This window comes from Sander lucioperca, chromosome 21, assembly GCF_008315115.2.
Source record: "Sander lucioperca isolate FBNREF2018 chromosome 21, SLUC_FBN_1.2, whole genome shotgun sequence".
NCBI lineage: Eukaryota > Metazoa > Chordata > Actinopteri > Perciformes > Percidae > Sander > Sander lucioperca.
Window position 1 is genome coordinate 2745118 of NC_050193.1, and position 15000 is coordinate 2760117.

Below are 15000 nucleotides of genomic sequence, written 5' to 3' on the forward strand. Positions count from 1 at the left end.
GTGCCAAATATTTGACGGAACTGACAATTTTCCCCAGACAGTGCCTGTTGTCTGCTTGTTGATTTGCCAAAGCAGTGGACAACTGTGCATTTACAGGACGATTGTCTTGTGCAGTCACAGAGACTGCATGACAGTGTGTGTGTGTGTGTGTGTGTGTGTGTGTGTGACTACTTTCATGTGTTTTACATTTTTCAATAGCTTGAGCAGAGTTTGTCCTGGTAAATTCTCATGCAATAAAAACACAAAACCCCCTTCTGCACTGCATCATAACGGAGCCAGGGAAAGTCCTTGTACCACCGCTCTTGGAAGGAGAGAGTTCTGTTAGACAGAACTTGAGTGTCAATTCATTTAGGGTGTGGCTGATATGACTCTGTCCTCTGTCCCCTGACTTCAGTAGGTGCTTTCTGACCGGATAGTACTTGTACTTTTTAGAGGAAAAGTACACTTCTAAACAGTTCTAAGAACTACTCTCCCCCAAAATCTTTTTTTCCGTTTGCATTCCCACTGGCCAAGTGGCCATAGGGACTGGTAGGAGGGGTAAGGGAGTGACGCAAGCACGGCAACGGTCTTTATAGCATCGTCACTAGACCTTAGCGTCACGTACAACAACAGCAAAGCAGCATGGAGGAGGTCGTACACCTCCGCATCAGTCCACTTTTCCGAGTTCCGTCCATTCTCGTAGTAATTCACGTAATGTTTTGCTCAACTTTAGGAGCTCCACACAGTCTGACGAGAAAGCGGCAAACTCCATACCCAGTGAAAGTCACCGTTTCTCGGTTATTGGACGACCGGGGCTCCGTGGAGCTCCGGAGCTGGCTGGCTGCCAGCTGCCGGCATAACTTTCGTATATTTACAGTTTGAATTTCGTCATGCCACTTATAGAACATCTACCCCAAGGTCTTATAAAGCTAACTATAGTGTCCGATTTCAATTTAATGCATTTTTGTGAACATTAGGGGTCTCCTTAGGAGGAGCTGCTAGCTAGGCTAGCTATGTGTCCCATTTAATCCTATGGGAAATTTTCGGCCATCAGCGGCCATTTAGCAGGAAGAGAGGAGCTGCAGGCCCTGAAGCTCTGTCAGGGCAGCGGCGTTTGGTAGTCCATTAACCCAAAAAACGGTGACTTTGTGCGGGTATGGAGTGCCGTTGGCTGCCAGCCGTGACGGAGCTCCATCTACCTCCCAGCAGGCCAGGGTCTGTGAAGGAAGGCAGGCCGGCGGCGAGGCAGCAACACAGGCAGCACCGGCCGCTGAACTCCCGACACACAGTCGGGCAGAATTTGCAATTAGCCATCAATTTTCGTAAAACGGCCCATATTTGACCTCTACATAGTTGATTTCTCGCCTAAAATGTTGTCAGAAGTGAATTTAATGATGAATAAGATGGTGAAAATTGTTAAAAATGTCCCGTTGTTGGTTGTTGCTCCGTCTGCAAGTTCCGAGTTGGCAGAGGGCGTGACTTATAAGTTCGACCAATCAAGTACACCTAGGAAAAGGGAAAAGACCCTGCTCTGAAGTAGGAGCTAAAAAAGTACGCTACTGAGGCCAGAGGAACTTAAAACTCCCCAAATTTTTCCTGTCGGAACACGACGAAAAAAGTGTTCTAGGAACGTTTAGTTCTAAGAACTGCAAAAATCCCTCCGGTCAGAAAGCCCCTAGTGTCTCTCAGCTGTCTGTCCCTGCTCTGAACACCCTAAAAGGAAAACGGTCACAATGTCACACAATGCGACGAGACTGCAGTTACTACAAGCACCCTAGCCCTAACCCTTTAAGGTTAGGTGAATAAGGTATAGAAAAATACTGATGGGAAAGCTAGTGCAATATTAAAATCATGTTTGTTATATTATTGTTTAAGTTAAACCGTGTTCACTTCTTATCATGTTCAACAAACTAAAATCAACTCACCCTTCATAGAACACCTACCTGCAGCTCTGCAGTGCTAAAGTGGGCAGAAGAGAGATAGAGGAAGCAGATGTATAGATGCGACCGGAGCAGAGTTGGTGGAATAAGTTGAAGTTTAGTACACAGTGTGTGTGGTGTCCGAGATAAACTCCAGACTGAAAGCCAAGTTCATTCATTTGGTCGTCACCAGAAACGGGATATAACCCTAACGTTATATAACGTGGGCCCTGGAGGTAACGAGTCTCCCCTGGTGTTCTGATCACGGTCGGAAACAAAGCAACCAGGAAAGGTTAACACATTGAACATTTTAAATTAAACAGATTATTAACGTGAGCTTGTTGCCCCGTGTGCGCTGATGCCCTCATCTGTTGACATTTCTGAATGCCTTCCTACAGCTGCTTAATAAAAGCTTTCACACAAACAAACGTACATGTGTCATTAGTCTGAGAAAAAAATGAGATTTTAACTGTGTCGGGCTTGGACAGATAAATTCGGCCCGATCCGGACTCTATTGACAAGTAACGTTGGGGAACGTTATAAGGTTACAACATCGTTGGACACGTTCATGAAGTTATTTTAAGTACAGTTGTTTTGATCAAGGTAAAGTTACCGTCAAACAGCACTGGGCTAACCCACGATTACGTTCACCAGCTAAACGTTAGCGTTAACGTTAGCTGGCTGTATAGATAGAAGACAAATCGAATGTTAATTTAGCCAGCTATCCCACCCTGTTTTTTTTCTGCTTCATTCCCCACCGCTAAGGGTCTTCAGTCGGGATGAGAGTAGGCAACAGCCCCGGGGACACGCCACATCCACAGTTAGCCAGCAGCCAGCCACTCTTATAAACTTAGAGCAAACAGAACCCAGGCAGCACAAACTCCAGCGCTGGGTGATAACGATGCTAACAGCAGTAACAGAACGTTTTATGTTCCGTCGGGGAAACAGACCAGATCGCCCCAGGCATCCGAGTCTGGATGGCCGCGGTGTTGTGCTGAAATTCTCCCCCCTTTAGCGTGTAGCGGTCTTCTTTACAGTTACGTTTGACTCACAAATGGTGACTGTAGCTTGCTTGCTAATTGGTCAACTAGCTAGCTAACTGGTCAGCTAGCTAGCTAACGTTAGCTACCAATACAAATCGAATCAAGAAAACGTAATTGTGTGGGGGAAACTGCAGCTATTTTATCAGAATGACATGAATAGACGTTACTAAATGTAACGAGAAAACTGTAATGGATAAACCTATCCATGAACAGATCTATTTTAATCGGCAATTGTATTAAACTACAACTCCCATAATGCCACTACACAACGTCATCAAAAGTCTGTGTTTATGTACATTTAAGGCTACATCTACACAGCTACGTTTGAGTTAGTTTAGTTAGTTAGTTAGTGTTGTTTAGCTCCAGTAGCAGAACTAGTCTCCGTTTGTACCAGGGTTTCTCAAACGTATCGTGTCCAAATCCACTGTTGCTAGTTTGACGGGGGGAAAAAGGGGTCCGTGCACCGGGCGCGTGGTTCTAAAGGGTTGTACTTAGTGTCTTCATTAATCAGAAGTGAGTTTTGGGCGTAACATGCAATCAACCAATCAGAGATCATCTCCCATTCCCTTTAAAAGCCAGGCGCGTTTGGACCTTGGAGCATTGCTGTTATGATGGAGGATTTACACCGTAATATTTGTATTTGTAATCTTCTGCATTGTTTGTGTGCTGCTGTGCGTCCCTGTGTGTGTAACAAGCATAGTGTGTGCGCGCTGTGCACGAGCCTAGGAGCATTTTACTGTTAAAATAACAATGAAATGCTGCGTTCTTGACTTTAGACCAGGTTTTTTTCACTTTATAGTCAACCTCAAAGCAGGTTAGACTGCAAAGAAATGCTTCTAACTAGGCCTTGAAGTCTCTCCTCTCACTTCTCTCTCCCCTTCTCCTTGTCTCCTCTCCTCTTCATCTCCTTGTCTCCTCTCCTCGTCCCCCCCCCCCCCCCAGACCCGGAGCGCCCCCCCGTCCTCTCCGTCTCCCAGGACTGGGTTCCCATCCTGGACAAAGTCTTCGGGCAGAAGTGGTGCAGCGACCTCTGGCAGATCAAGGAGCGAGGGGGAGGCGGGGGAGGGGGAGGGAGAGCGGGCGCAGGGGGGTGGAGTCTGGGGGCGTCGTTGGCCCCCCCCTCTTTGACCCTGGAGCCGTCCCCGTCCTCCCCGCTGCAGGACCCCCGCTGGACTCCGCTGGAGGACATGGAGGTGTTTTCTCCGGACGACGACGCTGCAGACGGCCAGAGGAAGAGCACCGCACCCCCGCCGCCTGAACCCCCGCTCAGCCCCAAAGGTAAACTATAAACTATATACTGTGTGTGTATATATTATATATACACACACAGTATATAGTTATATCAGTGGTGCCTAAAACGTGTTGGTAACCAGCCCTAAATATGTGCTGATTAAAGCAAAAACTGATGGGCGCACGCACGCACGCACGCACGCACGCACGCACGCACGCACGCACGCACGCACGCACGCACGCACGCACGCACGCACACACACACACACACACACACACACACACACACACGTCTTTACTGCCCTCCACTGGACACTTATGTATCATAATCAAATGTATTAGAAAAACACTGACAGGGAACATTTTACTGCACATAGTTTTAGTTAGAGGGTAACTATCACCAAACCCACCAGACTCCATGTAAATAATTAGTAGTTTTATCACTGTAAAAACACACTTCATTCAAAGTGGACAGAAACTAAATCAAACTACCAAAAGCCATCTTGGTTCATCTTTCCACTGTTCCAACAATCACCACTCTGGTTTGGTTGAAATTAACCCTTAATTCACCCATTTACATGTGGAGATATGCTGGCTCTATACACACTAAAAGTCCTGATTATTTACATGGAGTCTGGTGGAGATATGCTGGCTCTATGCACGCTAAAAGTCCAGATTATTTACATGGAGTCTGGTGGGTTTGGTGATGGTGTTTTCGGGGCTGTTTCATGTTAAACTACAAGGATCTTACTCTTTGACAAAAATGTCTATCTATGTAGGGATCCTTTCATAATGTTGCCAGACACTTAAGGCCAATTTATTCTGGGTTAATTCTACGCCGTAGCCTGAAAAATGTAACTACACGTGTCTCGGCCGTGGCTTGATAGCGTTGCATTAACCCCCCCCCCCCCCCGACTCTTTTCCTGGTTCTCCTTCTCCATAAACAACATGAAATCAAGGAGAGGGTTAACTTCTCCTGCTACAGATTACACACCGTGGTCAGAAAGAACAGGGTAGACACACAGAGACACACACACACACACCCGTTTAACCAACACACACACACAGTAACACACACATGTATAACTAAGTAATATAAGTTCATATACACGGCGTGTGTTCCTTCAGGGTCTTCTGGCCGCCGCTCCTCAGCGTCGATGCTCCACCGCCTCCTCACGCTGCCGTCTCAGCTGCTGGAGGACGACGACGAGGACGCCGCCGCCGCCAACGAGACGCTGGCCGCACTGGCCATCGAAGGCTTCAGCGACCGCCGAGACGGCGTAGAGCCGCCGGCCGACCAGCCCGGCCCATCACCCCCGGCAACCAGGGAGGAGGAGGAAGAGGAGGAGGGAGAAGAGGACGAGGACAAAGGGAGGAAGGTGAGGCAGGGTATACGAGTGTTTCAGTTTCTTAAAGGGACGGTTGAGATGTTTTGTTGAGAGGGGGGAACGCCAGAGCAGGCGGAATGAGAGGGGGAAACGCCAGAGCAGGGGGAATGAGAGGGGGAAATACCAGTGAAGGGGGAATGAGAGGGGGAAACGCCAGAGCAGGGGGAATGAGAGGGGGAAACGCCAGAGCAGGGGGAATGAGAGGCGGAAACGCCAGAGCAGGGGGAATGAGAGGGGGAAACGCCAGAGCAGGGGGAATGAGAGGAGGAAACGCCAGAGCAGGGGGAATGAGAGGCGGAAACGCCAGAGCAGGGGGAATGAGAGGGGGAAATGCCAGAGCAGTGGGAATGAGAGGGGGAAACGCCAGAGCAGGGGGAATGAGAGGGGGAAACGCCAGAGCAGGGGGAATGAGAGGGGGAAACGCCAGAGCAGGGGGAATGAGAGGAGGAAACGCCAGAGCAGGGGGAATGAGAGGGGGAAACGCCAGAGCAGGGGGAATGAGAGGGGGAAACGCCAGAGCAGGGGGAATGAGAGGCGGAAACGCCAGAGCAGGGGGAATGAGAGGGGGAAACGCCAGAGCAGTGGGAATGAGAGGGGGAAACGCCAGAGCAGGGGGAATGAGAGGGGGAAACGCCAGAGCAGTGGGAATGAGAGGGGGAAACGCCAGAGCAGTGGGAATGAGAGGGGGAAACGCCAGAGCAGGGGGAATGAGAGGGGGAAACGCCAGAGCAGGGGGAATGAGAGGGGGAAACACCAGAGCAGGGGGAATGAGAGGAGGGATGTTTGATGTAACGTGATATTTTGTCCCGTGTGTGCAGAAGAAGAGGCGGAGGGTTTGGTCTGAGTGTGAGGAGTGCGGGCGGCGGTTCAGCCGGATGTCTCTCCTGAAGGCTCACCGTCAGACTCACGGCGCCGCCGCCGACACATCGTCTCCTCCGTCCCCGCCCGGAGGTGGAGGTGCCTCGGCGCTACACTGCTCGCACTGCGGGAAGAGGTTCTCCTCGACGACGCGCCTCCACAGCCACATCCGGACCCAGCACCCCGGCAACCGGTCCTGAGGAAAGTCCAAAATATCCCCGACAGGAAAAGGAAAGGGGATCAACGGAGTCCGACAAACAAGCCCAACAGAAACCAGACAGAGTCCACGGAGCAGGAACAGAAACTATAACACGGGAAACGCGTCGGGATCCGGAGAGGAAAAAAGTCCAGAAGCCCTTTTTGTTTTAGCCAGAAACTGCCTCGAAATCACCATCGCCAGTCGGTGCAAAAATATTGACTCATCCCAGAAGAATCCGCTCAGCCCATGATCACACTTGGCGTCTTTTTTTTTTTACTATAAGGGTGCTTTTGTGGCGGCGTTACGGTTCCCAAAAGCAGCTCGAGAGTGTCTTTAGTTGCATCTTCAGAGCGTCCAGTCATATCATATAACTCGCTGTGTTGCTAAGGAAACGGCAGTTCTGGCTACTCCGCTTGTCATTGGTCGGCTGTCAAAAAAAAAGCGCTCAACGTAGCCATGTCGAAAAAAAAATGTGGTCACTTGGAGAGGTTTTGGCACACCAGTGCCACCTGTAGTACCAAATACTGAAAAAACTAGCTCCCGTTAGGTCAGGACTAGAGTTCTGAAACTTCTAGAAGTCTCGTTGACAAGGTGGAGAAGGCATGTGTTCTGCATAGTGTGGCACAAAGTATGTTTTATTTTATAGTATGTTGTGTTTGAATCACATGCTAATCCAGCACATTCTCAGAAACTAGAAGAATTTACGTTTCTAATGATAGATGCATTCTGGCCTCGCAGTTCTTCTGTTATTCAGTCCCTCCAGAAAAACGTGATTATGTGATCTCATAATTCAATGCATAATCAGCCAAAGTCCGCATATTTATGTGGGGGCTGCATTTTTTCAAATACGCCGCACTTTCGCCGCATAAATTGCCGATTTCCGTGCAAAATATGCGGGGCTTGCATAATTTCATAATCTCCGCGTTTTCGCCGCAAAAATGTCACATATATCTTAGCAGAAAGTTGAAAAATGTTGTTTACTTCACACAAGAGTAGCCATTTTCCCCTGTTGCCATGTTGCCACGTGAACATCATCGAAAAGCTGCAAACCCCGCGATGAAGCCATGATGAAACCACAGTTTTTACAAGTTCCCGCAATTTCATCGCATAAAATTGCATAAATATAAATATATAAATATTTTTTAAGAAAACGTGACGCATAATCAAGGATTTTTGCCCGAAACAATCACAAAAAAAACTCAGCATTTTTCTGGAAGGACTGTTTTATAAGCTTTTCCATTTTAGGAAAGGGAACTGGATGAAAATCAAGCAAAAGAGGTGGATTTGAACGGGTTAATAAAAAAAGACGCCAAGTTGGAACAGCACAACAACGGAACTAAAACGTGCGCGCGTGTTGAGTTAGGAAACAATGATCGGATTCAAAACGGAATTCTCCGAAACGATTCCAATAAAAAGAAAAACGGCTCCAAGTTGGAAGTTCAACGATCTAAAATTGAACAAAAGTTATTTTAATTTTTTTTGAATACCAACTCTGAACTGAATGAACTTTATGGGAAATAAAGAATCACATCGAGTGGAAATAATTGAACTTTTACAGTTATTTTCAACGTTAGTGATGAATGACAAAAAGACTGGCAGAGATGTGGAGCCTCTGGGCGAGATGGACTGCTGCGTGCGGATTTTAAAACGGGGAAACAAAGAATCCCAGTGGGGGTCAGAGGGGAACAAACTCTTTTCCTCCTGTAAAATAAAACCTCTCCCGGACCGGAAACAACCTCCAGCGGCTGCCGGGGAACTTTCCTCTTTCTCTTTATTTTTTTAAGATCATTTTTGGGGGCATTTTAGGCCTTTATTATACAGGACAGCTGAGGATGTGAAAGGGGAGAGAGGGGGGAATGGCACGCAGCAAAGGGCCAGTTGAAACCTGCGGCCGCTGTAACAAGGACTAAGCCTCTGCACGCTCTATCAGGTGAGCTATCCAGGCGCCCCATTTTCTCTTCTTTTTTTTTGCAGCAATAAGCTCGGACACTTCAGACCTCTCTGGCGGACCTCTCTGGCTTCGCTCACACGAAGAAGGGACCTTTAATTTTTCTTTAAGATTCTTTTTTTGGGGCTTTTCCCTTTCTTTTGACTGTGACATAAAGAGGTGGGAGAGAGAGAGATGGGGGACGACACGCAGGTGGGATTCGAACCCGGGCCGCTGCACAAAGGACTCACGCTCCCACTGGGTGAGCTGGAGGTCGCCTCCGGACCTTTCATTTTTCTACCCGTTTTGTTTTTTTTGAAAGTTCCCTTTTTAGTGTTTTCTCCAAACAAACAAACAAGACTTCTTTCTCTCCTTTTTTTAAAAATGTTGTTCTTATTTCAAACAATTACTTTTTGGATTATCGGCAGGATCTTTTTTTGCGTCACTACTCGTACGAAAACGCAACAGAAGTTCCCCTCCCGTCAGTGGCATCAATTGTTGGGACTCGTTGAATGTGAAGCTCGGCAGTTTGCATCCTCTTTGTTGTTGTTTACAGTTTGGACTTTTCACGCAGATCTGACCATGAAACGAGAGACCGAGGAAGGTTTCTACTCTGCTTACTTCTTTCCTTCCTTCCTTTACTGGCATCCTTCCTTCCTTCCTTCCTTCCTTCCTTCATCCCTCGTTCTTTGTTTCATGACCTCATGTTCACACACAGATACCTCCAGAAAATACCAACACAACCATGTATTTACACACGCGTCTCTCTGGCTTTAACTCGTTATTATCTTACTTTTTCTTTACTTTAACCCGAAATCCGAAATGTTTTCCTCCGTTTTCAATATTACTGAAATTATATATTTTGAGAAATTTGGGTTTCTTTTCAAGCAAATTGCCCAGAAATTACATGGATGGTTACGCACGCACGCAGGCACACACACACACACACACACACACACGCACGCAGGCACACGCACGCACACACACACACACACACACACACACACACACACACACACACACACACACACACACACACACACACACTCACACAGAGACGCGCGCACACACACAGACACACTCACACAGAGACACACTCACACAGAGACGTACACACACAGACACACACACACACACACGCTGGACTCTTAACATTCGGTGTGGTTTTTATTTGAATCATTCCTACATTTCCCTCTTTTTTTTGGGGGGGTCTGTAGTTCTCTGTTCAACACTGACTTCATCTTTTGCAGCATTTGTACGACAGGAAGGGATGGAGGGAGGGATAAATGGGGAAAAGATGGATCAGATGTATAGATATCCGGATGATTTTCACGTGTTGATGCTTCTGTTTTCCACCGTCTTCATGCTTTTTGTAAAATGTGCAAACTGAAAGTTTTTTCTATTCTATTCTTTTTTCAACAAAAACATTGAAGCAATATTAACGCCAAACACTCTGCCGAGCGGCCGGAGTTTAGAAGATAAGTCCGTTCTCAGCCAACGGTGAACGTTCAAAGACGATCGGAAACAAAAATCAGACGTTCATCGTTTAAAAAAAAAAAAAAAAAAAGAAATTAATGAATGAAACTTTAGGGGGGGTTTGAACCCGGTTTTCCTCAGGTGAAATACTTTAATTAGATAATACGCGGCGTATGTTTACATGCACACAGATGTTCCCGAATATGACAGTATTGTGAGTTTGATACGGGTCATGTTAACAGCATAGTCCGTTCAGATATTGCTAAGTTTGTTTCCAAATGTAGCATTTCCAGATTAAGACGTGTGTGATGTGCCGGTGTTATTCAGGTTATAGAGACATGTATACAGCGCATTTACAATCTGCGTCTCAGGCTACATTTCCGTCGCGTAAACCGTAAACAGGACAGAGACCGTAAACTGTCTCAAACTGCAGTAAAAACCCTGATTGAGGCTACATCTTCAGTGCTACGTTTTGGCCTTTTAAGCGTTTGAGTTTTAAGCCAGTAGCAGTGGAGAGTTAGGCTGTGTCTCTTAGTCACTTAGTTTTAAGTATATAGTGTAGAGAACGCAAAAAGTCAGTGCACTGAAAGTACCAGGATGACCCCCTAAAAATGGTCAAAAAGTTCAGTGTGGAACGATGGACGTCGACCGGCAGCTGATTGGACGATCGCGTCACGTGGGTCTGGCTGCTCCCGAATTTCAAAACCGTTCGGACTACAATCTCGTATTTTACTAAAATAGTTCACCGAAACGTGTTTCTGAAAACATTTTAAGCGAGAAATAGGCCATTCAGTTGCTGAATCTCTGTTTTTTTTTGATCGACAAAGGTCAGTTTAAAAGATTTTCGTCAGATTTTGAGAGGCGGCGAGCCGAGCGACCGCTACTCATTTGCATACAGGAAAGCCTGTATTGTTGGCGGGCTGGAAAATCGCGTTCATAAGTGTTCCTTTTGGGACAATACTAACCATCCAAAGTGGGCACTACGGCAGTAAGTGGTCAGTGCACATAGCAGTGTACTGACGGAAGTATGCGGAATGAGACACAGCCTAATAGTAGTAGTCTCTGTCAGAGTATTGTGTTTTTCAGATAGTATGTGCATGTAAACGTAGCCGCTGATGATTAATAATTCATATCTAAGTGTTTAATTCCTTGCCTTTGCCTAAATTAACTTCTTGTCTGCTTCGCTAACATCTGAATGACTCAACCACTTTTCTGCAAAATGCCGAGCGTCTTCTTTAATCTGATTGGTTGCACTTTGAGTCTCCACACGTCTTCACATACCTCATAAAACATTTTCACACAGACCTCATTACCTCACATGTACATTATTAGTACATACAATTAGTACATACATTACATGTACGGCGTTATAATAATGTGTATCTTTTTTATATTTACTGTTTTCATTTTGCGTCTCAGCTGATTCTGACAACAGAAACGTTTGTGAAGACTTTCGTGTTAATTGGAATAAGTGTTGCCAAGATATGCAACACTTCCTGTTTGACTGCCATGAACAGGAAGTTGTTTCTCTATAACTTGTGCATTTCTTGAACTATCAACTTTCTTTTGATAACCTTTGGTCATAAAGGTCATGCGAGTCTACATGCTTTTTTCACAAGTTTTGTGCAGATCAGACACATGGCCTAGGTGGGGTTTGCAAAAGTAGGTTTCGCATTAAACGCGACTTTGAGGATTATTTAAAAAAACAGCGCCATCTAGTGGCCGATTGACGCCAACTTTGGTACAGAGCCTCTGAGTGGGGTATTATACAAGAATCCCAGGTTTTGCATTGATAGCCTTTACCCTAGCCGAGATATGCTAAAGTGTGTGTTTGGCAGCTTCAAACGGATAACAAATTATACTTTAATACCCTGACTAAACTGTCTCATAAAAACCACAAAAACAAAACATCTCAGGTTTCAAAATAAGTCCTTTTAAGATAAAAAAAAATAAAACATATCATCTTTCAGGATTTACATAACCAGTTTTAACAGGTTTTTAATTAAGATCCCAAGAGGATACCCCTAAAATATCTAAGCCCATTTATACCAAAACAAGGAAAAGTTAAAAAAAAAGTCAGTTTTTTGAGATAGTAAGTCAGACAAAACTTTAACGTAGAAAGGAAAGCTTTGAGTTTTTTCTGTCCTGTCATTCGTTACAGATCTTTTAAAGTTTGTAGAGCACTTTTTAAATTAAGATGTAAAGCACTTAACAGGAAGAAACAACTAAATGCTAAGGGAGTCTGCGAATAAAAAACCAACAATGACAAACACAAGATGATAAAGTTAAAAGAAGAAGATGAAAGTATAAAACTACAAGAAATGTAGGCGAGGCAAGTTTCAAGTGAAAACAACATCTGTGTTTTTCAGACAACGGCATCTACAGACTGTTGTTGGAATCCTCTCCAGTGAAATACAGACAAACTTTTACACACTTTAGCTGTCAGCATTTTAACCATGTTTAATCCAGCTGCTAGCTAACGGTAGGCTAGCGTTACCTGCTGCCAAGTGTAGTGTTAACTAGCGTGACATGCGGCATCCGTTTCGGAGCATCAGAGAGAAGTGCAGGCAGTTAATAGCAAGATAGCCTTGCCAAAATCCTTCACATTGAACTAACAACATGATTCGCTGATTTTACGTTAGCTGACAAGCTGGCTTTCCATTATAACGTTAACGTTAAACATGTTAACAATAACGTTAGAGAAAACGATTATATTGTTGGCAGATAACAGCACTTACCTCAAAACTGTCAGTGATTGTGATTGGCCAAATGACTCGCGTGACGTATAACCAAATATGTTTGATTGTGAAAAAGACCGCAGTAGGTTTTTGAAACTCCCGTTTGTGGGAAATTGATTTTCCCATTCAAAACGGCGATTTTGGCCGAAAAGCAAATAGTTTGCAGGTATGCTTTAAACCAGTGTTTCGCAAACTTTTTTTTAATATTGCACCCTCTTTGAACTGTTTTTTAAAGCTAAGTACCCCCTGAACAGTGATAGATTTACTAAAGAACATCCTTGTAACCAAAAACATTTAAATGCTACATTTCAGATGTTTAGAATCCACTTAATTCATTCATTATTATAGCATAATTATTTTAGGAATTATGCATGACATTTTTAAATGAGCATTTTTGTAAAAATGTCACGTACCCCCTGCACTACTCCAAAGTACCCCTAGGGGTACACGTACCCCCATTTGAGAAACACTCCTTTAAACCAAGGCCGCCCAATTTGGGCCCCGCGGGCCAAGTTTGGCCGGTGCTCCCTTTGTTCAGGCTCGCCATGGCATTTGACATGCTCTTATTTTGAAAATCCTAACCGTAATTTCTACGAAACGTAAATTTTGTGAAGCTATAAAGTACTAAATCTGAGTTTTACTGCAATGTTCCCTTTCAAATAAACTCTTTATGGTTAGTTTGTAGAACTTCATGCCGGGGTTCCTCAGGGAACGATTTAGGGTCCTCCTTATTGTTTGATGTAAACAAGGGAAAGAGGGGATGAAAGGGATGTTTTTTGCACATTGCTGGCAAACTTCGCTATTAAATCAAAGTTTTATATAACTTCTGCAGAAAAGCTCCAATATGTTTTGCGGCTCCAGACAGATTTCTTAAATTTTTTTGGGGGGACCAAAAATGTGTCATTTGATAGTAAAGGTTGCCGACCCCTGCACCACGTTATTGGCTCTGGTCCGAAACACTCGAGGAGTTGTTGAAAACAAACCGAAACTCAGCAACACAAGTCACGTGACCGCATTCACACTGTCGACCAGATTGTATTTCCTAAAACTGCTCTTCGACTGATTGTTTGACAGAAATGTTCTTTTTGTAAAAACCAATTAAGTACACATCCTTCAGCTCAAATTTGTGAGATACTGCTTTCATAATTGACATCTTTTTCGTGCCATTAAAAGACAAAAAAAGGTCCTAATTATGTATGGAACAAAATGGGAGATGTTCAACGCCATAGTTAAGATTTTAAAATCTTTGCAGGATGTCTTACCCAGTAGCTGTTGATAATAATTCCTACCAGATGCATTTTGATTTCCAAAGGACGCTCGATAAATCAGCGATAATTGTAAAAGGTCAACCTTTGTATTATTTTCAGCACTCGGGTGGCATTCATGTATTCATATCACACAACTGGAGTGCTGTGATTTATATTTTATGTGTTTGGCGGTTTTCTGAAAAGTGGTTGCGTGGTTCCCGTGTGGAGAGAGAAGCCGGTGTTTCAGCCTCTTCGGTAAAAAACTGCGGGTTGTGAAAAGAGAGAAAGCAGGGAATCAGCTGGTTTGACTAGGAACCCAGAGGGAACTGGATCTTTAAAATAAAGGGTTCATAAAGGGTTATTTCTTTGTTTTTTCTTTCTAACCTGGACCCTATGTTCCCATGTTTCTGTGTCTGAGTGACTAAGTGAACAAATGTCTTTGAAATTGGTCCAGAACCGGGCTGTAATGTAACCCTACAGGACAGATGTTCAGCATCAGTTAGCGTCACTAAAAGTTCTGTTGTTGCTGCTGACAGACTCAGATTATTATTCTAAGTGTCTGACAACATTATGGAAAGGATCCCTACAGATAGACCTTTTAGTTAAAGAGTAAGATCCTTTTAGTTTAACATGAAACTGCCCCGAAATCACCATCACCAAACCCACCAGACAAAGAAAAACTAAATTTTATATATATATATATATATATATATATATATATATATATATATATATATATATTAGGGCTGTCAATCGATTAAAAAATTAATCTAATTAATTACAGACTGATTAATTAATCGTAATTAATCGCATACATAATTAACGGTGCCTGAACCGATACATTTTAAGAAAGTAAAAAAAGAAATGAAAACAAAGGGTACTAAACAACAGTTGGTGACATTAAAGAACGGCTTGTTTATTGCTAAGGCCATATGGTCAAAATTAAATGATTTAATAATAATGTATAACAATAACAATAACTTATTTCACTAGTAA

General features: G+C 44.3%; 2 protein-coding genes across 2 annotated transcripts in view; one reads left to right on the top strand and one right to left on the bottom strand.

The window, feature by feature from the left end:
- si:dkeyp-113d7.10 overlaps nt 1-7574 on the top strand; it is a 14020-nt gene extending 6446 nt beyond the window's left edge. Inside the window, exons 3-5 of the mRNA XM_031300049.2 lie at nt 3884-4219; nt 5300-5550; nt 6378-7574. Of these exons, the coding sequence (XP_031155909.2) occupies nt 3884-4219; nt 5300-5550; nt 6378-6617 (827 nt within the window). The 3' untranslated portion in view covers nt 6618-7574. The remainder of the gene's footprint in view (nt 1-3883; nt 4220-5299; nt 5551-6377) is intronic.
- The window catches only part of LOC116049982 (keratin, type I cytoskeletal 13-like), a 511520-nt gene that overhangs the window by 76498 nt on the left and 420022 nt on the right, over nt 1-15000 (bottom strand). The gene's annotated exons all lie outside the window — the stretch shown is intronic.